At 74.6% G+C, this 23503-nt stretch overlaps 1 protein-coding gene across 1 annotated transcript in view; it reads left to right on the top strand.

Moving 5' to 3' along the window:
- Positions 1 to 23503, top strand: part of PKS9 (polyketide synthase) — a gene marked incomplete at both ends in the record, with an annotated part of 63695 nt that extends 40192 nt beyond the window's left edge. Inside the window, one exon of the mRNA XM_005764045.1 lies at positions 1 to 23503. This exon is cut by the window's left edge and continues 37664 nt beyond it. Coding sequence (XP_005764102.1) covers positions 1 to 23503 — 23503 coding nt within the window.

Genomic DNA, 23503 nt, shown 5'->3' with positions numbered 1-23503 from the left:
GCTGCTGCGGGCCGCCCTCGCCGACGGAGGCGTCGAGCCCGCCGCCCTCTCGTGCTACGAGGCGCACGGCACCGGCACGCCGCTCGGCGACCCGATCGAGGTGCGCTCGCTGGCGGCGGCGGTGCTGTCTGCGCGCGCGCCGTCGCCGCCGCTCTGCGTGGGCAGCCTCAAGGCGAACTGCGGCCACGCCGAGCCTGCGGCGGGGCTGGCGGGGCTGCTCCGGCTGGCGGCGGGGCTGCTCGAGGCGCGAGCGCCGCCCAACGCGCAGCTGCGGCGCATCAACCCGCACGTCGGCTCTGCGGTGGAGGGCGTGGCGTGCGCGCTGCCGACGCAGCTGGCGCGGGGGCTGGATGCCGCGGCGGGCGGGAGGGGCGGCGTGAGCTCGTTTGGGTACAGCGGTACGATCGCCCACGCTGTGCTCGAGGCGGCGGCGCCCTCCCTCAGCACCAGCAGCTCGCCGCCGCTCGCCTACGCCCGCCGCCGCTACGCGTGGCGCGAGGCGCCCCACCCGCTCCTCCAGCGGCGAGAGGCGGACGCCGAAGGGCGGCAGGCCGACGCCTTCTCCTCGCCGGCCAGCGGGCCCCTCCTCGCCCTCGTCGCCGACCACGTCGTGCGGGGCCGCGTCGTCTTCCCCGCCGCCGCCTACCTCGAGATGGCTCGCGCGGCGTGCGTCGCCCTCTCCGGCGGCGGCGGAGGCGCGTCGCTGCGGCGCGTCCTCTTCCTGCAGCCGCTCGTGCTCGACGGCGGCCTGAGCGAGGCGCGGGTGCGGGTGGGCGTGATCGAGGACCGGTTCGAGGTGACCTACGAGGGAGGCGGCGACACGTCGACGGCTCACTGCGCCGGCGACGCGTCGGCCGCGTCGGGTCCGCTCCTTGGCCTCTCGCTCGCCGCGGCTCGCGCCTCGTGCGGCGAGGCGGTCGACGCCGCCTCGCTCTACTCGCTGCTCCGCTCGGTCGGCCTCGAGTACGGCCCTCGGTACCGCACGCTCGAGCTGGCGGCCGTCTCGCGCGCCGCCGGCGCCGCCGTCGGCCGGCTGTGCCGCCGCTCGCGCAAGGAGGGCACTCGCGTCCACCCGGCCGACCTCGACGGCTCGCTGCACCTGTCCTCGCTGCTCGCCTTGACGGCGGAGGGCGAGACGCGGCTGCCCTTCTCTGTGGGCGAGGCGGCGCTGGCGGATGCGAGCGGCACGGCGTGGCCGGTGGCGGAGCGGGAGGGCGTCGGGGCGGTCGGGGTGGTCATCGCCAGCGGCGCCGCCTCGGCGGGCGTGCGCCTGGCCGGCTTCGAGTCGCGTGCGCTCAAGGCGTCGTTGGGGGCTGCGCCGGCGGCGAGGGCGACGCACCTGTACGTCACCTCGTGGGAGAGGAGCGCTGAGGCGTTCGAGGCTGCGCCGGCCGCGCTGGTGGTGCACGCGGCGCCTTCTGTGAAGCGCGGCGGCGCAGCTGCAAGCGGCGCACCAATATCGAGGCCACCGCCCTCCTCCCTGCTCCTAGCCACCAGCCTCGCCGGCGGCGCCCTCGCCTCTGACGCTCTCGCCGGTCTCGCCTCTTCCTTTGTCGCCGCCCGAGCGCACACGTTGGCCGCGGCATCGGCGCCGGTGTGGATGCTGACCTCTTGCACCCTCGCCGCCCGCCCGACGGCGGCCGGAGCCTCGAGCCACGCCGGGCTGCTGGGCCTGGCCCGCTCAGCGCGCGCCGAGGCGCCGGCGTCGCGCCTGCCGATCATCGACCTGGACGTGCTTCGGCCGGGCACGGCCGAGCTGGCAGCGGTGTCGAAGCTGGCCGGCAAGCTCGGCCTCGGCTACAACGGCACGCCCGAGCCCGAGGTGGCCTTCAACGGCTCGAGCCAGCGCGTGCCGCGCCTGACCGAGGCGGCCGGCTCGCTGGGCGGTCCGATCCGGCTCCACTTCGACGCGAGAGGGGCGATAAGCAACCTGAGGCTGGTGCCGCAGGAGGGCGACGAGTCGGAGCCAGCGCACGGTGAGGTCAGGCTGCGCGTCGGCGCGGTCGGCCTCAACTTCCGCGACGTGCTCAACGTGCTCGGCGCCTACCCTGGCGACCCGGGCCCGCCCGGCGGCGACTGCGCCGCCCACGTCGCTGCCACTGGGGGCGGCGTCGGTCACTTGTCGGTTGGCGACGCGGCGCTCGGGCACGGCATCGCTGCGCTCGCGTCTCTGTCCAAGTCCGACGCGCGCCTGATGGCGGCCATCACAGACTCGCTCTCGTTCGATCAGGCGTGCACTCTGCCGACGACGTGGAGCACGGTGCACATGTCGCTGCTCGCGGCCCGGCCGGCGGCTGGCCACGACGTGCTTCTGCACGCCGGCGCCGGTGGCGTCGGCCTGACCTCGCAAGAGTACTGCCTCTTCATCGGCAACCGCGCGATGGCGAACGTCGGCCGGCCGTACAAGCACTTCTACCTGCACAAGATGGGCCTCGCCGGCCGCACGCTCAGCTCACGCGACGGCAGCGCCTTTGCGCTCGGCGCGTCGAAGCTGCTCGGCTCCCGCCGGCTGCGCTTCTCGCTCAACAGCCTGTCTGCGGACTTCATCGCGTGCACCTTCGCGCTGCTGCGGCAGGACGGCGCGCTCTGCGAGATCGGCAAGCGGGCGGTGTGGAGCTACGAGCGGCACGAGGCGGCGTGCTCCAACGATTTCACGATGATCGCGCTCGACTCGACGATTGACCAGACGCCGTGGTGGATGTGCGGCACGTTGCGGACACTCACGGCGCGCGCAGATGCGTTCGTGCTCCACGGCCTGCCCATGGAGCTCTTCGACCTGGAAAGGGACGTCCTGGCCGCCTTCCGCACGCTCCAGAGCGGCACCAACACGGGCAAGGTGGTGGTGCGCATCCCGAAGACGGCCCCGACGCCGCCACGCGGCGCCCACCTGCTCTCTGGCGGCACGGGCGGCCTTGGCCTGGTCACGGGCAGGTGGCTCGGCGAGAGCGGCGCCTCTTCGGTGGTGCTCGCGGCCCGCGGCGGCAAGGTCGCCCCCGCGGACGGCGAGAAGCTCAAGAAGATCGCCGAGTGCAGCTTCAGCGTGGTCAAGTGCGACGCGGCCGAGCTGGTGGACTCGGCTCGCATGGTTGGCGCCATCGTGGCCAAGGGCAGCCCGCTGGCGGGCGTGTGGCACGCGGCGGGCGTGCTGTCGGACGGGCTGCTGCGCGGCCAGAACGCTTCGACCATCAAGCGCGTCTTCGCGCCCAAGGTTGCCGGCGCGTGGGCGCTGCAGCGGGCGGCCGCCACGACGCCGCTCGACACGTGCGTGCTTTTCTCGTCCATCGCCGCGCTGATCGGCGCGGGCGGCCAGTCCAACTACGCCGCCGCCAACGGCATGCTCGACGCGCTCGGCGCCTGCCGGCGCGTTCGCGCCATAAACGCGACGTCGGTGCAGTGGGGCCCGTGGGCGGCCGTCGGCATGGCGGCGGACGAGTCGATCAACGCTCGCCTCCAGGCCAGCGGTATCGGCCTCATCAGCTTGGAGCAGGGCGCGCTCGCCCTCCAGGCAACGCTGCAGCCTGCTGTCTCCGGCGTGATGAGCCTGGTGGTGCTCACTTGGGGCAAGTTCCTCGGCGCGATGCCAGAGGTGCCGCCGCTGCTCGTCAGCTATTCGGGCCGGAGGGCGGCTGGCGCGGCTGCCGTCTCTCGTGATGCGCAAGGCGAGGTGCGGGCGGTGACGCTCGAGGCGATCCTGCAAGTGGTCAAGGCGACGGCGGGTGCAGAGGCGGACGCCGACGCGCCGCTGATGGAGTCGGGGCTCGACTCGCTCGGCGCGGTCGAGCTCGGCAACCAGCTGCGGTCGATGTCGGGCGCGGCGCTGCCGTCGACGCTCGTCTTCGACTACCCGACGGCGCGCCAGCTCGCGGGCTACTTGAAGGAGCAGGCGGCGGACGCGGCCGAAGGAGGCAGAGCTGCAGGCGGCCCAGCGGCTCAAGCGGCCGCCCATAGCGGTGGCCAGGCTTGGGCGCTCAGTCTCGCCGCCAGCCTGCCGAGCGGCATCGCGACGCTGTCGCAGCTGCGCCAAATCGCCGCTGCGAGCAGCGACGGCATTGGCGAGGTGCCGCCGGAGCGGTGGTCGGTGGAGGCTGCTTTGGCTGGCGTGGACCAGGTCGTCGGCCAGCGAGTGCGGCACGGCGGCTTCCTGAGCGGCGCCGACCTCTTCGACAATGCTCGCTTCGGCGTCTCGCCCGCCGAGGCGGCCGCCGTCGACCCGCAGCAGCGGCTGCTCCTCGAGCGAGGCTACGAGGCCTTGCACGGCGCGGGCATGGACAAGGCGGCGCTGGGCGGCAGCCTGGCGGGCGTCTTTCTCGGCATCGCCGCCAACGACTGGCAGAGCGTCGCGGCGCAGTCTGCAGCCGGCAAGAGCGTGTACGCCGCCACAGGCGGGGCGATGTCGGTCGCGGCCGGCCGCCTCTCGTTTGTGCTCGGTCTGCAGGGCCCGTGCGTCTCGTACGACACCGCCTGCTCGGCGGCGCTGGTCGCCAACCACGCCGCGCTGCGAGCCCTGCAGCTGGACGAGTGCTCCCCCGCCCTCTCGGTCGGCGTGAACCTGATGCTGCTGCCCGTTGTCGGCTTCTCGTTTGCGGTTGCCGGCATGACGTCGCCGACCGGCCGCTGCCACACCTTTGACGCTGCGGCGGACGGGTACGCTCGCGGCGAGGGGTGCTGCGCGGCGGTGCTTGCGATGCGCGAAGAGAGCAGCGGCTTCTTAGAGCTCTCCCTCCTCGGCAGCTGCGTGCGGCAGGACGGCAAGAGCGCGAGCCTCACCGCGCCCAACGGGCAGGCGCAGCAGGCGCTGCTGCGGGCCGCCCTCGCCGACGGAGGCGTCGAGCCCGCCGCCCTCTCGGCCTACGAGGCGCACGGCACAGGCACGCCGCTCGGCGACCCGATCGAGGTGCGCTCGCTGACGGCGGCGGTGCTGGCTGCGCGCGCGCCGTCGCCGCCGCTCTGCGTGGGCAGCCTCAAGGCGAACTGCGGCCACGCCGAGCCTGCGGCGGGGCTGGCGGGGCAGCTACGGCTGGCGGCGGGGCTGCTCGAGGCGCAGGCCCCGCCAAACGCACAGCTGCGGCGCATCAACCCGCACGTCGGCTCTGCGGTGGAGGGCGTGGCGTGCGCGCTGCCGACGCAGCTGGCGCGAGGGCTGGATGCCGCGGCGGGCAGGCGGGGGGGCGTGAGCTCGTTTGGGTACAGCGGCACCATCGCCCACGCCGTGCTCGAGGCGGCGCCGCCTTCTCTCAGCAGCACCAGCGGTGCCGCGACGACGCCCCTTCGCTACAAGCGACGCCGCTTCGCGTGGCGCGAGGCTGCTCCAAGCGCCGAGGCGGCTGCTGCGAGTGTAGAGGCTGCTGCTAGCTCTCACAGCTACGTCACCGAGTTCGTCCCGCTCGTCGCTGCCCCGGCTGCTGCACTGCGCACGCTCGTCCTCGGCGCCCGCGCCAGGCCGGTCGGCTCGCTCCCAGCCGCGCCTCTGCCGCTCGAGGCCGGCGCCGCCGCCGTCGCGCTCGCCACCGCCTCCAAGGCCTCGGCGCTGCCGGCGGTCGAGGCGGCCCTCCGCTTCGTGCTCTCGCAGCCTGCCTCGCAATCTCTCCCTGCGTGGCTGCTCAGCAGTGGCGGATCGCAGCCTTGCAGCGCCGCCGCACGCGTGCGCCCCTCGCACGCCGGCCTGCTCGGCCTCGCCCGCACGGCGAGAGCCGAGGCGCCGGGCAGCCGCCTCTCGCACATCGACGGCGCCGGACTCTCGGCGGCGGAGCTGGTGGCGGTGGCCTCGGCGCTGCCCCCGGCCGAGCCGGAGGCTGTTGTCAGCTATGGCGGGGCGAGGGTGCCGCGGCTGAGCCGTCTCGACGCGCTTCCAGAGGGCTCGAGCGGCGTGGGCGGCCTCCAGCTGCTGACGGGCGGCACGAGCGGCGTCGGCCTGCTCGTCGCCAAGTGGCTCGGCGATCGCGGGGCGGCGGGCTTGGTCCTCGCCTCTCGGGGCGGGCGGGTGGCGCCGGCAGAGAGCGCTCGCCTCGCCTCGCTGGCTGGCTGCGCCGTGCGGGCTGCGGCGTGCGATGCGGCCGAGGAGGCGGAGGTGCGGCGCCTCGTTGCTAGGGCGTCTGCTGGCGGCGATGGGGCGCGGCTCGCTGGCGTGTGGCACGCGGCGGGCGTGCTAGCAGACGGCCTGCTCCGCTCCCACACGGCGCAGGCCTTCCGGCGCGTGTACGCTCCCAAGGCGGTCGGCGGCTGGGGCCTGCAGCGAGCGAGCGCCGCCTCGCCGCTCGACGCGTGCATGCTCTTCTCGTCGGTGGCGGCGCTGCTCGGCAGCGCTGGCCAGGCCAACTACGCAGCTGCAAACTGCTGCCTCGACGCCACGAGCGCGCTGCGGCGTGCCGTCGGCCTCGCCTCCTCGTCGGTGCAGTGGGGCCCGTGGGGCGAGGTTGGCATGGCGGCGGAGGAGTCGATCAACGCGCGCATACAGGCGTCCGGCTTTACCCTGATCACCCTTGCCGAGGCTGCCCCCGCCCTGGCGGCTTCCCTCGGCGCCGCCGGCCCCGCGGTGCAGATGCTGCTCCTCGTCGACTGGAGCCGCTTCCTCGGCGTGCTCCCGGCCATGCCAAAGGCGCTCTCCGCCTTTGCGCCATCGCACTCAGCCGCCGCCGCCGCCGCCGTGCCAGCCGTGGAGAGCGAGATGGGCAGGGCGCTCTCGCGGCTGCCTCCCGCGGCGCGCCAGCCGCACGTCGAGGCGGCCGTGCTGTCGGTGCTGGAGGAGCTGACCGGCGCAGGCGGCCTCACCGCCGACACGCCGCTCATGGAGGCCGGCATCGACTCGCTCGGCGCTACAGAGGCCGTGAGCCGCCTCCGAGAGGCCACGGGCGCCGCCCTCGCGCCGACTCTCATCTTTGACCAGCCGTCGGCGCGCGCCATCGCGGCGCACGTGGTGGGGCGGCTCCTTGGGACTGAGGCTGCCGTGGCCGCTCCCTCGACCGTTCCTTCGGCCCAGCTGGCTCTCACCGTGCAAGGCCTCGCGGCTCGCTGGCCCGCGTCGAGCGGCGGGCGCGGCGCCCTGTGGGCAGGGCTGAGCGCGTCGGCCGACGCCATCGGCGCACCGCCCGCGTCTCGCTGGTCGGTCGAGGAGCACGAGGGCGTGAGCGACACGCAGCGCGCGGCCGCCTCGCACGGCGGCTTCCTCTGCCGCGTCGAGCACTTTGACAACCGCTCCTTTGGCGTCTCGCCCGCCGAGGCTGCGGCGATGGACCCGCAGCAGCGTCTCTTCCTCGAGGTGGGCTACGCGGCGCTGCACGGCGCGGGCGAGCGGCGTGCGAGCCTGCTCGGCGGCGACGCGGGCGTCTTCCTCGGCATCGAGCGGCCCGACTGGGCGCTGCTCGCCTCCCTCAGGCCGGCGGGCGCCTCCGCCTCTGCCTACGCCGTCACTGGAGACACCATCTCCATCGCCTGCGGCCGCGTCTCCTTTGCGCTCGGGCTGCAGGGGCCTTGCATGAGCGTCGATGCGGCCTGCGCGTCGGGCCTCGTGGCGCTGCACAGTGCGGCGCTGGCGGCGGGCGGCGGCGAGTGCGGCCTGTCGCTCGCCGGCGCGGTCAGCCTCAAGCTGTCCCCGCTGCCCTTCTTTGGCGCCGCCGCCGCGGGGATGCTCTCTGTCGACGGGCGGTGCAAGACGTTCGACGCGGGGGCCAACGGGTACGTCCGCTCCGAGGCGGCCGCCGCGCTCGTGCTGCGAGGCGCGGCGGCGAGCCAGGCCGGGCTCGCGCTGCGCGGGAGCGCGGTGCGGCAGGACGGGCGCAGCGCGAGCCTGACGGCGCCCAACGGGTCGGCGCAGCGCGCCCTGCTCCTCGCGGCGCTCGGCAAGGCGGCGAGCGAGGCGGCGGCGGTGGGTGGCGTCGAGGCGCACGGCACCGGCACGCCGCTCGGCGACCCCACCGAGGCGGGCTCCCTCGCCGCGGCGCTGGGAGGCGCGGGCGGCGCGGCTCTCTGCCTCGGGACGCACAAGGCGAATGCGGGCCACGCCGAGCCGGTGTCGGGGCTGCTCGGGCTGGCCAAGGCGGCGGCGGCGGTGGGCTGCTCGACGTGGCTGGGCAACGCGCAGCTGCGGTCGCTCAACCCGCTCGTGGGCGAGCGGCTCGGCGCGGCGGCGCGGCCGACGGTGCTGCCGACGCAGGGGCTGGCACGGCGGGCGGGGGGAGGGGAGGGCGTGGTCGGGGTGAGCTCGTTTGGGTACAGCGGCACGATCGCACACGCTGTGCTCGAGGCGGCGTTGCCTTCTCTTAGTAGCCCCAACGGTGACGCGACGACGCCCCTTCGCTACAAGCGACGCCGCTTCGCGTGGCGCGAGGCTGCTCCAAGCGCCGAGGTGGCTGCTGCGAGTGTAGAGGCTGCTGCTCGCTCTCACCGCTACGCCACCGAGTTCGTCCCGCTCGTCGCTGCCCCGGCTGCAGCACTGCCCACGCTCGTCCTCGGCGCCCGCGCCAGGCCGGTCATCTCGCTCCCAACCGCGCCTCTCCCGCTCGAGGCCGGCGCCGCCGCCGTCGCGCTCGCCACCGCCTCCAAGGCCTCGGCGCTGCCGGCGGTCGAGGCGGCCCTCCGCTTCGTGCTCTCGCAGCCTGCCTCGCAGCCTCTCCTTGCGTGGCTGCTCAGCAGTGGCGGATCGCAGCCTTGCAGCGCCGCCGCACGCGTGCGCCCCTCGCACGCCGGCCTGCTCGGCCTCGCCCGCACGGCGAGAGCCGAGGCGCCGGGCAGCCGCCTCTCGCACGTCGACGGCGCCGGACTCTCGGCGGCGGAGCTGGTGGCGGTGGCCTCGGCGCTGCCGCCGACCGAGCCGGAGGCCGTGGCCAGCTACGGCGGGGCGAGGGTGCCGCGGCTGAGCCGTCTCGACGCGCTTCCAGAGGGCTCGAGCGGCGTGGGCGGCCTCCAGCTGCTGACGGGCGGCACTGGCGGCGTCAGCCTGCTCGTCGCCAAGTGGCTCGGTGATCGCGGGGCGGCGGGCTTGGTCCTTGCCTCTCGGGGCGGGCGGGTGGCGCCGGCAGAGAGCGCTCGCCTCGCCTCGCTGGCTGGCTGCGCGGTGCGGGCTGCGGCGTGCGATGCGGCCGAGGAGGCGGACGTGCGGCGCTTGGTTGCTTGGGCGTCTGCTGGCGGCGATGGGGCGCGGCTCGCTGGCGTGTGGCACGCGGCGGGCGTGCTAGCAGACGGCCTGCTCCGCTCCCAGACGGCGCAGGCCTTCCTGCGCGTGTACGCTCCCAAGGCGGTCGGCGGCTGGGGCCTGCAACGAGCGAGCGCCGCCTCGCCGCTCGACGCGTGCGTGCTCTTCTCGTCGGTGGCGGCGCTGCTCGGCAGCGCTGGCCAGGCCAACTACGCAGCTGCAAACTGCTGCCTCGACGCCACGAGCGCGCTGCGGCGTGCCGTCGGCCTCGCGTCCTCGTCGGTGCAGTGGGGCCCGTGGGGCGAGGTTGGCATGGCGGCAGAAGAGTCGATCAACGCGCGCATACAGGCGTCCGGCTTTACCCTGATCACCCTTGCCGAGGCTGCCCCCGCCCTGGCGGCTTCCCTCGGCGCCGCCGGCCCCGCGGTGCAGATGCTGCTCCTCGTCGACTGGCGCCGCTTCCTCGGCGTGCTCCCGGTCGTGCCAAAGGCGCTCTCCGCCTTTGCGCCGTCGCACTCAGCCGCCGCCGCCGCCGCCGTGCCAGCCGTGGAGAGCGAGATGGGCAGGGCGCTCTCGCGGCTGCCTCCCGCGGCGCGCCAGCCGCACGTCGAGGCGGCCGTGCTGTCGGTGCTGGAGGACCTCACCGGCGCAGGCGGCCTCACCGCCGACACGCCGCTCATGGAGGCCGGCATCGACTCGCTCGGCGCTACAGAGGCCGTGAGCCGCCTCCGAGAGGCCACGGGCGCCGCCCTCGCGCCGACTCTCATCTTTGACCAGCCGTCGGCGCGCGCCATCGCGGCGCACGTGGTGGGGCGGCTCCTTGGGACTGAGGCTGCCGCTGCCGCTCCCTCGACCGCGGCGTCGGCCCAGCTGGCTCTCACCGTGCAAGGCCTCGCGGCTCGCTGGCCCGCGTCGAGCGGTGGGCGCGGCGCCCTGTGGGCAGGGCTGAGCGCGTCGGCCGACGCCATCGGCGCACCGCCCGCGTCTCGCTGGTCGGTCGAGGAGCATGAGGGCGTGAGCGAGACGCAGCGCGCGGCCGCCTCGCACGGCGGCTTCCTCTGCCGCGTCGAGCACTTTGACAACCGCTCCTTTGGCGTCTCGCCCGCCGAGGCTGCGGCGATGGACCCGCAGCAGCGGCTCTTCCTCGAGGTGGGCTACGCGGCGCTGCACGGCGCGGGCGAGCGGCGTGCGAGCCTGCTCGGCGGCGACGCGGGCGTCTTCCTCGGCATCGAGCGGCCCGACTGGGCGCTGCTCGCCTCCCTCAGGCCGGCGGGCGCCTCCGCCTCTGCCTACGCCGTCACTGGAGACACCATCTCCATCGCCTGCGGCCGCGTCTCCTTTGCGCTCGGGCTGCAGGGGCCTTGCATGAGCGTCGATGCGGCCTGCGCGTCGGGCCTCGTGGCGCTGCACAGTGCGGCGCTGGCGGCGGGCGGCGGCGAGTGCGGCCTGTCGCTCGCCGGCGCGGTCAGCCTCAAGCTGTCCCCGCTGCCCTTCTTTGGCGCCGCCGCCGCGGGGATGCTCTCTGTCGACGGGCGGTGCAAGACGTTCGACGCGCGAGCCAACGGGTACGTCCGCTCCGAGGCGGCCGCCGCGCTCGTGCTGCGAGGCGCGGCGGCGAGCCAGGCCGGGCTCGCGCTGCGCGGGAGCGCGGTGCGGCAGGACGGGCGCAGCGCGAGCCTGACGGCGCCCAACGGGTCGGCGCAGCGCGCCCTGCTCCTCGCGGCGCTCGGCAAGGCGGCGAGCGAGGCGACGGCGGTGGCTGGCGTCGAGGCGCATGGCACCGGCACGCCGCTCGGCGACCCCACCGAGGCGGGCTCCCTCGCCGCGGCGCTGGGAGGCGCGGGCGGCGCGGCTCTCTGCCTCGGGACGCACAAGGCGAATGCGGGCCACGCCGAGCCGGTGTCGGGGCTGCTCGGGCTGGCCAAGGCGGCGGCGGCGGTGGGCTGCTCGACGTGGCTGGGCAACGCGCAGCTGCGGTCGCTCAACCCGCTCGTGGGCGAGCGGCTCGGCGCGGCGGCGCGGCCGACGGTGCTGCCGACGCAGGGGCTGGCACGGCGGGCGGGGGGAGGGGAGGGCGTGGTCGGGGTGAGCTCGTTTGGGTACAGCGGCACGATCGCACACGCTGTGCTCGAGGCGGCGTTGCCTTCTCTTAGTAGCCCCAACGGTGACGCGACGACGCCCCTTCGCTACAAGCGACGCCGCTTCGCGTGGCGCGAGGCTGCTCCAAGCGCCGAGGTGGCTGCTGCGAGTGTAGAGGCTGCTGCTCGCTCTCACCGCTACGCCACCGAGTTCGTCCCGCTCGTCGCTGCCCCGGCTGCAGCACTGCCCACGCTCGTCCTCGGCGCCCGCGCCAGGCCGGTCATCTCGCTCCCAACCGCGCCTCTCCCGCTCGAGGCCGGCGCCGCCGCCGTCGCGCTCGCCACCGCCTCCAAGGCCTCGGCGCTGCCGGCGGTCGAGGCGGCCCTCCGCTTCGTGCTCTCGCAGCCTGCCTCGCAGCCTCTCCTTGCGTGGCTGCTCAGCAGTGGCGGATCGCAGCCTTGCAGCGCCGCCGCACGCGTGCGCCCCTCGCACGCCGGCCTGCTCGGCCTCGCCCGCACGGCGAGAGCCGAGGCGCCGGGCAGCCGCCTCTCGCACGTCGACGGCGCCGGACTCTCGGCGGCGGAGCTGGTGGCGGTGGCCTCGGCGCTGCCGCCGACCGAGCCGGAGGCCGTGGCCAGCTACGGCGGGGCGAGGGTGCCGCGGCTGAGCCGTCTCGACGCGCTTCCAGAGGGCTCGAGCGGCGTGGGCGGCCTCCAGCTGCTGACGGGCGGCACTGGCGGCGTCAGCCTGCTCGTCGCCAAGTGGCTCGGTGATCGCGGGGCGGCGGGCTTGGTCCTTGCCTCTCGGGGCGGGCGGGTGGCGCCGGCAGAGAGCGCTCGCCTCGCCTCGCTGGCTGGCTGCGCGGTGCGGGCTGCGGCGTGCGATGCGGCCGAGGAGGCGGACGTGCGGCGCTTGGTTGCTTGGGCGTCTGCTGGCGGCGATGGGGCGCGGCTCGCTGGCGTGTGGCACGCGGCGGGCGTGCTAGCAGACGGCCTGCTCCGCTCCCAGACGGCGCAGGCCTTCCTGCGCGTGTACGCTCCCAAGGCGGTCGGCGGCTGGGGCCTGCAACGAGCGAGCGCCGCCTCGCCGCTCGACGCGTGCGTGCTCTTCTCGTCGGTGGCGGCGCTGCTCGGCAGCGCTGGCCAGGCCAACTACGCAGCTGCAAACTGCTGCCTCGACGCCACGAGCGCGCTGCGGCGTGCCGTCGGCCTCGCGTCCTCGTCGGTGCAGTGGGGCCCGTGGGGCGAGGTTGGCATGGCAGGAGGGGAGGCTGCCAGTGCTCATCTGAAGGCGAGAGGCTACGGCCTGATCACCATTGCCGAGGCTGCCCCCGCCCTGGCGGCTTCCCTCGGCGCCGCTGGCCCCGCGGTGCAGATGCTGCTCCTCGTCGACTGGCGCCGCTTCCTCGGCCTGCTCCCGGTCGTGCCAAAGGCGCTCTCCGCCTTTGCGCCATCGCACTCAGCCGCCGCCGCCGCCGCCGTGCCAGCCGTGGAGAGCGAGATGGGCAGGGCGCTCTCGCGGCTGCCTCCCGCGGCGCGCCAGCCGCACGTCGAGGCGGCCGTGCTGTCGGTGCTGGAGGACCTCACCGGCGCAGGCGGCCTCACCGCCGACACGCCGCTCATGGAGGCCGGCATCGACTCGCTCGGCGCTACAGAGGCCGTGAGCCGCCTCCGAGAGGCCACGGGCGCCGCCCTCGCGCCGACTCTCATCTTTGACGAGCCGTCGGCGCGCGCCATCGCGGCGCACGTGGTGGGGCGGCTCTCTGGGACTGAGGCTGCCGCGGCCGCTCCCTCGACCGCGGCGTCGGCCCAGCTGGCTCTCACCGTGCAAGGCCTCGCGGCTCGCTGGCCCGCGTCGAGCGGCGGGCGAGACGCCCTGTGGGCAGGGCTGAGCGCGTCGGCCGACGCCATCGGCGCACCGCCCGCGTCTCGCTGGTCGGTCGAGGAGCACGAGGGCGTGAGCGACACGCAGCGCGCGGCCGCCTCGCACGGCGGCTTCCTCTGCCGCGTCGAGCACTTTGACAACCGCTCCTTTGGCGTCTCGCCCGCCGAGGCGGCGGCGATGGACCCGCAGCAGCGTCTCTTCCTCGAGGTGGGCTACGCGGCGCTGCACGGCGCGGGCGAGCGGCGTGCGAGCCTGCTCGGCGGCGACGCGGGCGTCTTCCTCGGCATCGAGCGGCCCGACTGGGCGCTGCTCGCCTCCCTCAGGCCGGCGGGCGCCGCCGCCTCTGCCTACGCCGTCACTGGAGACACCATCTCCATCGCCTGCGGCCGCGTCTCCTTTGCGCTCGGGCTGCAGGGGCCTTGCATGAGCGTCGATGCGGCCTGCGCGTCGGGCCTCGTGGCGCTGCACAGTGCGGCGCTGGCGGCGGGCGGCGGCGAGTGCGGCCTGTCGCTCGCCGGCGCGGTCAGCCTCAAGCTGTCCCCGCTGCCCTTCTTTGGCGCCGCCGCCGCGGGGATGCTCTCTGCCGACGGGCGGTGCAAGACGTTCGACGCGCGAGCCAACGGGTACGTCCGCTCCGAGGCGGCCGCCGCGCTCGTGCTGCGAGGCGCGGCGGCGAGCCAGGCCGGGCTCGCGCTGCGCGGGAGCGCGGTGCGGCAGGACGGGCGCAGCGCGAGCCTGACGGCGCCCAACGGGTCGGCGCAGCGCGCCCTGCTCCTCGCGGCGCTGGGCAAGGCGGCGAGCGAGGGGGCGGCGGTGGGTGGCGTCGAGGCGCACGGCACCGGCACGCCGCTCGGCGACCCCACCGAGGCGGGCTCCCTCGCCGCGGCGCTGGGAGGCGCGGGCGGCGCGGCTCTCTGCCTCGGGACGCACAAGGCGAATGCGGGCCACGCCGAGCCGGTGTCGGGGCTGCTCGGGCTGGCCAAGGCGGCGGCGGCGGTGGGCTGCTCGACGTGGCTGGGCAACGCGCAGCTGCGGTCGCTCAACCCGCTCGTGGGCGAGCGGCTCGGCGCGGCGGCGCGGCCGACGGCGCTGCCGACGCAGGGGCTCGCACGGCTGGCGGGGGGAGGGGAGGGCGTGGTCGGGGTGAGCTCGTTTGGGTATAGCGGCACGATCGCACACGCCGTGCTCGAGGGGCGGGCCCCTCTCAGCAGCACCAGCGGTGCCGCGCCGGCGCAACTCCTCTACAAGCGACGCCGCTTCGCGTGGCGCGAGGCTGCTCCAAGCGCCGAGGCGGCTGCTGCGAGTGTAGAGGCTGCTGCTAGCTCTCACAGCTACGTCACCGAGTTCGTCCCGCTCGTCGCTGCCCCGGCTGCTGCACTGCGCACGCTCGTCCTCGGCGCCCGCGCCAGGCCGGTCGGCTCGCTCCCAGCCGCGCCTCTGCCGCTCGAGGCCGGCGCCGCCGCCGTCGCGCTCGCCACCGCCTCCAAGGCCTCGGCGCTGCCGGCGGTCGAGGCGGCCCTCCGCTTCGTGCTCTCGCAGCCTGCCTCGCAATCTCTCCCTGCGTGGCTGCTCAGCAGTGGCGGATCGCAGCCTTGCAGCGCCGCCGCACGCGTGCGCCCCTCGCACGCCGGCCTCCTCGGCCTCGCCCGCACGGCGAGAGCCGAGGCGCCGGGCAGCCGCCTCTCGCACATCGACGGCGCCGGACTCTCGGCGGCGGAGCTGGTGGCGGTGGCCTCGGCGCTGCCCCCGGCCGAGCCGGAGGCTGTTGTCAGCTATGGCGGGGCGAGGGTGCCGCGGCTGAGCCGTCTCGACGCGCTTCCAGAGGGCTCGAGCGGCGTGGGCGGCCTCCAGCTGCTGACGGGCGGCACGAGCGGCGTCGGCCTGCTCGTCGCCAAGTGGCTCGGCGATCGCGGGGCGGCGGGCTTGGTCCTCGCCTCTCGGGGCGGGCGGGTGGCGCCGGCAGAGAGCGCTCGCCTCGCCTCGCTGGCTGGCTGCGCCGTGCGGGCTGCGGCGTGCGACGCGGCCGAGGAGGCGGACGTGCGGCGCTTGGTTGCTTGGGCGTCTGCTGGCGGCGATGGGGCGCGGCTCGCTGGCGTGTGGCACGCGGCGGGCGTGCTAGCAGACGGCCTGCTCCGCTCCCAGACGGCGCAGGCCTTCCGGCGCGTGTATGCTCCCAAGGCGGTCGGCGGCTGGGGCCTGCAGCGAGCGAGCGCCGCCTCGCCGCTCGACGCGTGCGTGCTCTTCTCGTCCATCGCCGCCCTCATCGCAGGCGGAGCGGCCAACTACTCGGCTGCCAACTGCTGCCTCGACGCCACGAGCGCGCTGCGACGTGCCGCCGGCCTCGCGTCCTCGTCGGTGCAGTGGGGCCCGTGGGGCGAGGTTGGCATGGCAGGAGGGGAGGCTGCCAGTGCTCATCTGAAGGCGAGAGGCTACGGCCTGATCACCATTGCCGAGGCTGCCCCCGCCCTGGCGGCTTCCCTCGGCGCCGCTGGCCCCGCGGTGCAGATGCTGCTCCTCGTCGACTGGAGCCGCTTCCTCGGCCTGCTCCCGGTCGTGCCAAAGGCGCTCTCCGCCTTTGCGCCATCGCACTCAGCCGCCGCCGCCGCCGACGTGCCAGCGGTGGAGAGCGAGATGGGCAGGGCGCTCTCGCGGCTGCCTCCCGCGGCGCGCCAGCCGCACGTCGAGGCGGCCGTGCTGTCGGTGCTGGAGGAGCTGACCGGCGCAGGCGGCCTCACCGCCGACACGCCGCTCATGGAGGCGGGCATCGACTCGCTCGGCGCTACAGAGGCCGTGAGCCGCCTCCGAGAGGCCACGGGCGCCGCCCTCGCGCCGACTCTCATCTTTGACCAGCCGTCGGCGCGCGCCATCGCGGCGCACGTGGTGGGGCGGCTCCTTGGGACTGAGGCTGCCGTGGCCGCTCCCTCGACCGTTCCTTCGGCCCAGCTGGCTCTCACCGTGCAAGGCCTCGCGGCTCGCTGGCCCGCGTCGAGCGGCGGGCGCGGCGCCCTGTGGGCAGGGCTGAGCGCGTCGGCCGACGCCATCGGCGCACCGCCCGCGTCTCGCTGGTCGGTCGAGGAGCATGAGGGCGTGAGCGAGACGCAGCGCGCGGCCGCCTCGCACGGCGGCTTCCTCTGCCGCGTCGAGCACTTTGACAACCGCTCCTTTGGCGTCTCGCCCGCCGAGGCTGCGGCGATGGACCCGCAGCAGCGGCTCTTCCTCGAGGTGGGCTACGCGGCGCTGCACGGCGCGGGCGAGCGGCGTGCGAGCCTGCTCGGCGGCGACGCGGGCGTCTTCCTCGGCATCGAGCGGCCCGACTGGGCGCTGCTCGCCTCCCTCAGGCCGGCGGGCGCCTCCGCCTCTGCCTACGCCGTCACTGGAGACACCATCTCCATCGCCTGCGGCCGCGTCTCCTTTGCGCTCGGGCTGCAGGGGCCTTGCATGAGCGTCGATGCGGCCTGCGCGTCGGGCCTCGTGGCGCTGCACAGTGCGGCGCTGGCGGCGGGTGGCGGCGAGTGCGGCCTGTCGCTCGCCGGCGCGGTCAGCCTCAACCTGTCCCCGCTGCCCTTCTTCGGCGCCGCCGCCGCGGGGATGCTCTCTGCCGACGGGCGGTGCAAGACGTTCGACGCGCGAGCCAACGGGTACGTCCGCTCCGAGGCGGCCGCCGCGCTCGTGCTGCGAGGCGCGGCGGCGAGCCAGGCCGGGCTCGCGCTGCGCGGGAGCGCGGTGCGGCAGGACGGGCGCAGCGCGAGCCTGACGGCGCCCAACGGGTCGGCGCAGCGCGCCCTGCTCCTCGCGGCGCTGGGCAAGGCGGCGAGCGAGGCGACGGCGGTGGGTGGCGTCGAGGCGCACGGCACCGGCACGCCGCTCGGCGACCCCACCGAGGCGGGCTCCCTCGCCGCGGCGCTGGGAGGCGCGGGCGGCGCGGCTCTCTGCCTCGGGACGCACAAGGCGAATGCGGGCCACGCCGAGCCGGTGTCGGGGCTGCTCGGGCTGGCCAAGGCGGCGGCGGCGGTGGGCTGCTCGACGTGGCTGGGCAACGCGCAGCTGCGGTCGCTCAACCCGCTCGTGGGCGAGCGGCTCGGCGCGTCGGCGCGGCCGACGGCGCTGCCGACGCAGGGGCTCGCACGGCTGGCGGGGGGAGGGGAGGGCGTGGTCGGGGTGAGCTCGTTTGGGTACAGCGGCACCATCGCCCACGCCGTGATCGAGGCGGCGCCTCCCTCGCTCACCACGAGCAGCCCGCCACCGCGCGTCTACGCTCGCCGCCGCTACGCGTGGCGCGAGGCGCCCCACCCGCTCCTCCAGCGGCGAGAGGCGGACGCCGACGGGCGGCAGGCCGACGCCTTCTCCTCGCCGGCCAGCGGGACCCTCCTCGCCCTCGTCGCCGACCACGTCGTGCGGGGCCGCGTCGTCTTCCCCGCCGCCGCCTACCTCGAGATGGCTCGCGCGGCGTGCGTCGCCCTCTCTGGCGGCGGCGGAGGCGCGTCGCTGCGGCGCATCTTCTTCCTGCAGCCGCTCGTGCTGGACGGCGACCTGAGCGAGGCGCGGGTGAGGGTGGTCGTGTCCAAGGAGCAGTTCGAGCTGACCTCCGAGGGGGGCGGCGACGCGTCGACGGCTCACTGCGCCGGCGGCGCATCGGCCGCGTCGGGCCCGCTCCCTGGCCTCTCGCTCGCCGCGGCTCGCGCCTCGTGCGGCGAGGCGGTCGACGCCGCCTCGCTCTACTCGCATCTCCGCTCGGTCGGCCTCGAGTACGGCCCTCGGTACCGCACGCTCGAGCTGGCGGCCGTCTCGCGCGCCGCAGGCGTCGCCGTCGGCCGGCTGTGCCGCCGCTCGCGCAAGGAGGGCACTCGCGTCCACCCGGCCGACCTCGACGGCTCGCTGCACCTGTCCTCGCTGCTCGCCGAGGCAGGGGAGGGCGTGACGCGGCTGCCCTTCTCTGTGGGCGAGGCGGCGCTGGCGGATGCGAGCGGCACGGCGTGGCCGGTGGCGGAGCGGGAGGGCGGCGAGGCGGTCGGGGTGGTCGTCGCCAGCGGCGCCGCCTCGGCGGGCGTGCGCCTGGCCGGCTTCGAGTCGCGTGCGCTCGAAACGTCGCTCGACGCGTCAGCGCAGCGCGTGCGGCATCTGTACGTCACCGAGTGGCACTCGCTCGCAACATCCGAGCCTTCCGTGGATCCCACTCTCGACCTCCTCGCCCCCTCCGCTCTCTCCGTTTGCCCCGAGGAGGCGCTGCTCCTCTCCGAGCCCCCAACCCTGCCCAGCGGCGACGGCTCCCTCGTCAAGCTCAGCGTCGACCGAGCGGCTCGCGTGGCCGTGCTAGAGCTGAACGACCCCGAGCACTTCAACGCCATAAGCGCTGAGATGGCGGACGACATGCTGCGGGCGGTGCAGTGGCTTCGCTCGCAGCCGCCGACTCGAGTCAAGGCGGTGGTTCTGCAGGGGCGAGGGTCGCACTTTTGTCCGGGCGGCAATACGCACCGGCTCGGCCGAGACACCTTCAAAACCTCGACGGCGGCGGCGCGGAGGTCGATCGACCTGTTTGCCGGCTTTGTCGCGCTGCGGACGCTGCCGGTCCCGGTCATCAGCGCAGTACACGGCACCGTGCTGGGCGGCGGCATGGCAATCGCGCTGCACACGGACTGCATCGTCGCCTCTGAGGACGCCACCTTCCAGTATGGCGAGCTTTCGCGCGGCCTCACGCCGGCCGGCCTCTTCACGCGCAGCCTCTCCGAGGTGGTGGGGCACGCCACCGCGATGCAGCTCTACCTGCGCGATGAGAAGCTGAGCGCATCGCAGGCCCAAGGCGTCGGCCTCGTGCAGCACGTGTGTACGACGGCGGCGGCGGCGCAGGCGCGGGCGTGGCGACTCGCAGCGGCGGTGGACACCGCGCCCACTGGAGCCGCGCTCCGCCTCTCGCCACTCGAGCGGAGCACTCTCGCCAAGGAGGCCTTTGCGCAAGTGCGATCGATGCGCGCGATGAAGGAGCAAGGCGCTCGTCGCGGGACAGAGAAGGCACCAACCAACCCAACGCTTGAGTGGCGCGCTGTTGCGACCGAGGCGGACTCGGATGGGACCGTGCCGCCGGCTCGCTTCGCCTTGGACGACACCACGGGCGTTGCAGCCGTCGAGCTGACTAGCGTGCGGGCCTCGCTTCTCGCAAGGCAGCTCGAGGCGGCCCTTCAGGAGCTGCTCAGCACCTCGAGGCAGCAAGGCGCGCGCGCGCTTGTGCTGACGAGCACCAGCTGGAAGGGCTCTGCAGACGACTCGTCCACCGAGCTGAGTGCCGCCCTCGCCGGCCTGCTGGCACTGCATCTCCCGCTCGTCTGCGCGCTGCACGGCGAGGTGAGCGGCCCGGGGATGGTGCTGAGCGAGGCCGCGGACTACCGGGTCGCCGAGGCGGAGAGCATTGCGGCTCGCGGCGGCCAGTCTCAAGAGAGCAGGCAGGGCGTCGAGGCTGCCTCGGAGCGAGCGCTCGAGTTTGCTGCGTGGCTGGCGGCGCAGCCGCGGGTCGGGCTGGCAGGCACGCTCGGGCTGATGCGGCAGCCCTCGCAGCGCCTGAGCCCGACCGTGCTCGCTCGTCAGCCGCTGAGGGCGGCACTAGACGCAGCTACCCCGCGTGACGATGCCGCAGAGCCATCAGGGAGGCCGGTGGCCTACACGCTGATGCGAGCGGCCGAGAGCGGGAGCGCGCCTCCTGCGGCGGCAGCAAGCGAGGCGCAGGTTGAGGCGAGCGGGCTAGCCCTGAGCCTCGCTGCTGCCATCGCGGAGGAGCCCGGCGTCGAGCCGCTCGAGGCTCTGAGGGCGGTGTGGCAGGACCGCCGCACAACCACTCCCGATGACGACCCTCCCCCGACTGCCCACGCCGCGGAAGAACGAGTCCAGCCCTCGGTCGTCGACCCGCGCCACCCGAGCCTCCTCCTCTTGCGGCGCGCCAAGGCTTCCTCGACGCAGCCCCCGCTTGTCATCGCCCACGGCCTTCTCGGCGACCACCGCGGCTACGGGAGGTTGTGGAGCGGCGCCCTCGAGACGTGCGACGTCTATGCACTCCGGCACCGTGGCCTCGACGGCTCGGAGGCTTTCGCCCTCGACCCGGCTGGCGCGGCGGACATGGTTAGCGAGTACGCAGCTGCATTGGTTGCGGTCTTTGCTGAGACGCCCTTTGACCTGCTCGGCGCGTCTTTTGGCGCGGTCCTCGCGCAGCACGTCGCCAACGCGGCGCGCGAGAAGGGCGGCTCTCCTCGCCGCGTGGTGCTCCTCGACCCGCCTCCCGCTGTGCCAGAGGAGCTGCCGGTGCCCAAGATGCTCACCAGCCTCCGCCTCGCCGCAATGGGCGTGCTTCTCATACACCTCCGCGTAGAGATGGGCGCGGATGTGTGGACGCGCTTCCCCCAGCTGCGGTCTCTGCCAGAGGGCGCACTGCCTCACTTCATCGCCGCGCAGCTCCTTCCGGCCGGGGCGTCGAACGAGGACCTCGAGGCGCTGGTCGTGCAGTTAGAGCGGCTGCTGCCCGTGTACCGCCAGTGCCGCCACGCACTGCACATGCTCGCCGCCAGCGTCAAGCCCTTCTCCACCGGCGGCGGCGGAGAGCCGGCGGTGCTGATGCCGCTCTCGACTGGCCGCTGGTCGACCTGGCTCGAGATGTTTCCTGGCGTCACAGAGGACAGCCTCTCGCTCTACGGGCCCGCGGTCGCGCTGCGACTCGAGGGTATGCACATCGACGTCATCAACCGCTGCCTGGCCAACCGCGACGCGGCCTTCACCGAGGCGCTCGAGCGCTTCTTGGCCAACGGGCTGCGGGAAGGCTGGTGGCAGAGCAAGCCAGACAAGCCGCTCCCGCACGTGGCCTCGCTCACCGTGGGAGCAGCCAGACCGCCGCTCGCTCGCGTCGCTGCGTCTGTGACAGCCCAAGGCACCTCCAGCGGAGCCGTTGCTGCCCTCGCGCTGAGCAGCCCACCGGCCGCCCCGTCGCTCCCTTGCATCGAGGCTGCGCTGCACCTGGTGCGCCCGCAGCTGGCGGCGCAGCCCTTGCCTCTGTGGCTGCTCGGGCCAGGCTCGCAGGCCGTGCGCGCCGCAACTAGGGTACGCCCATCCCAGGCTGGCCTACTCGGCCTCGCCCGCACCGTCCGCACCGAGGCGCCGGGCAGCCGCCTCTCGCACGTCGACGGCGCAGGACCTTCGACGGCGGAGCTTTTGGCAATGGCCTCGCTGCTGCCGCCGACCGAGCCGGAGGCCGTGGCCAGCTACGGCGGGGCGAGGGTGCCGCGGCTGAGCCGCCTCGACGCGCCGCCAGAGAGCTCGAGCGGCGTTGGCGGCCTCCAGCTGCTGACGGGCGGCACTGGCGGCGTCGGCCTGCTCGTCGCCGAGTGGCTCGGCGATCGAGGGGCGGCGGGCTTGGTCCTCGCCTCTCGGGGCGGGCGAATGGCGCCGGTAGGGAGCGCTCGCCTCGCCTCGTTGGCTGGCTGCGCGGTGCGGGCTGCGGCGTGCGATGCGGCCGAGGAGGCGGACGTGCGGCGCTTGGTTGCTTGGGCGTCTGCTGGCGGCGATGGGGCGCGGCTCGCTGGCGTGTGGCACGCGGCGGGCGTGCTAGCAGACGGCCTGCTCCGCTCCCAGACGGCGCATGCCTTCCGGCGAGTGTATGCTCCCAAGGCGGTCGGCGGCTGGGGCCTGCAGCGAGCGAGCGCCGCCTCGCCGCTCGACGCGTGCGTGCTCTTCTCGTCGGTGTCGGCGCTGCTCGGCAGCGCTGGCCAGGCCAACTACGCAGCTGCAAACTGCTGCCTCGACGCCACGAGCGCGCTGCGGCGTGCCGAAGGCCTCGCGTCCTCGTCGGTGCAGTGGGGCCCATGGGGCGAGGTCGGCATGGCGGCGGAGGAGTCGATCAACGCGCGGATACAGGCGTCCGGCTTTGGCCTGATCACCATGGCAACTGCTACCCCCGCCTTGGCCTCTGCGCTCGGCGCAGTCGGCCCAGCTGTGCAAGGGATGTTCATCGTCCGCTGGGACCGGCTTCTGGGCGGAGCTGCGGCGGTGCCGGCGATGCTGTCGCTCTTCACGCCTACCAAGCCCGCCGTCGCTGCGCCTGCGCTGGACTCCCCTACCACACCCGCCGCTGCGCGCAACGCTGTCTCCCTCGATGCTATCCTCGACGTGGTCCGATCAACGGCCGGCTCTGATGTCGATGCTGATGCGCCGCTGATGGAGGCTGGGCTGGACTCGCTTGGGGCAGTCGAGCTGCGCAACCAGCTGCAGGCGGCGGCGGGTGAGGCCACAGTGCTGCCGGCCACGCTCATCGTCGACTACCCGACGACGCGGCAGCTGGCGCACTTCTTTGCACCAGCGGCCTCCGCTGATGCCGATACTGCTGCGCCCGTGCTCCTTGACGCAACACCATCGGCAGGCGGCCTCGCTCCGGCACAGCCCGGGGCCGGCTTTGAGCGCCTCGGGGACTGCTTGCTCATGCTGCGGTCTGGGGCGTCCGAGTCACCCCCCCTCTTTGCCGTCACTTCGTTCCATGGGTCGGCGACGCTCTTTTCGACCCTCACGACAGAGGGAGACCTCTACGCGCTGCAGCATGAGCACCTCAGCACCGGCGATCCCGCGGCGTTGGCTGAGGCTACGCTGCCCGAGGTGGCGCTCAAGTACGCCGAGCTCATCATCGGCGAGATGCGTCGGCGGGCGGCGGGCGACGCATTTCTCCTCGGCGGCGCCTCGTTCGGCTCGTTCCTTGCACACCACGTGGCGGTCGCGGCCGGTGTCCTGGGCTTGCCGGCGGCCGGCATCGTGCTGATCGAGCCGTGGCCGGTGCCGCCGCTGCTGAGCCCCCCGACGTCAGAAAAGAGGGCGGCGCAGGCTGCCAGTGACCTCGAGGGATCTTACCGCGCTAATCTTGGCGCGCTGGCGGAGGAGGATGTGCTCTCTGCCTACACCGGGCAGTCTGAGGACGCGCTCGGGCCTTTGCTGGCCGAACGGCTCGCCCGCCTCGGGGTGCAGCCCTTCAGCACCGCCAACATCCTCAAGGCCGGCCGGCAGATCCGCGTCGTCGTGCACCACACGCGCATGTATGCCACAGCCCTTGGGCAGCCGCTCGCGCCGCTGCCCGCGCCGACGCAAGTGTTCGCCGCCTTTGCCAGTGACAGTGAGCGAGAGGACTTCTACCTCCTCACCTTTGGAGCCGCGCCCGAGGAGAGCGACGTGAGCACAATCCGCCGCTTCTACGGCACCGCGATGCGAGACGAGTTGGTGATCGACGGCTCGCACCTCGAGGTTTGCGTACGCTGCGCCACAGGCCGCGAGCCGCTGTTTGACGAGCGGTTGGCGGCGTTCGAGGCGCGTGCGCGAGGCCTACCCTTTGCGGCTGCGGACACGGACGGCGACGGCGTGCTGTCGGCGGCTGAGGAGGCGTTCGCATCGCTCGCCGAGTGA

Source organism: Emiliania huxleyi (genome assembly GCF_000372725.1).
Source record: "Emiliania huxleyi CCMP1516 unplaced genomic scaffold EMIHUscaffold_61, whole genome shotgun sequence".
In the NCBI taxonomy this organism is placed as follows: Eukaryota; Haptophyta; order Isochrysidales; family Noelaerhabdaceae; genus Emiliania; species Emiliania huxleyi.
The sequence above is the reverse complement of the archived record's forward strand: the minus strand, read 5'-3'. Positions and strand labels throughout refer to the sequence as shown.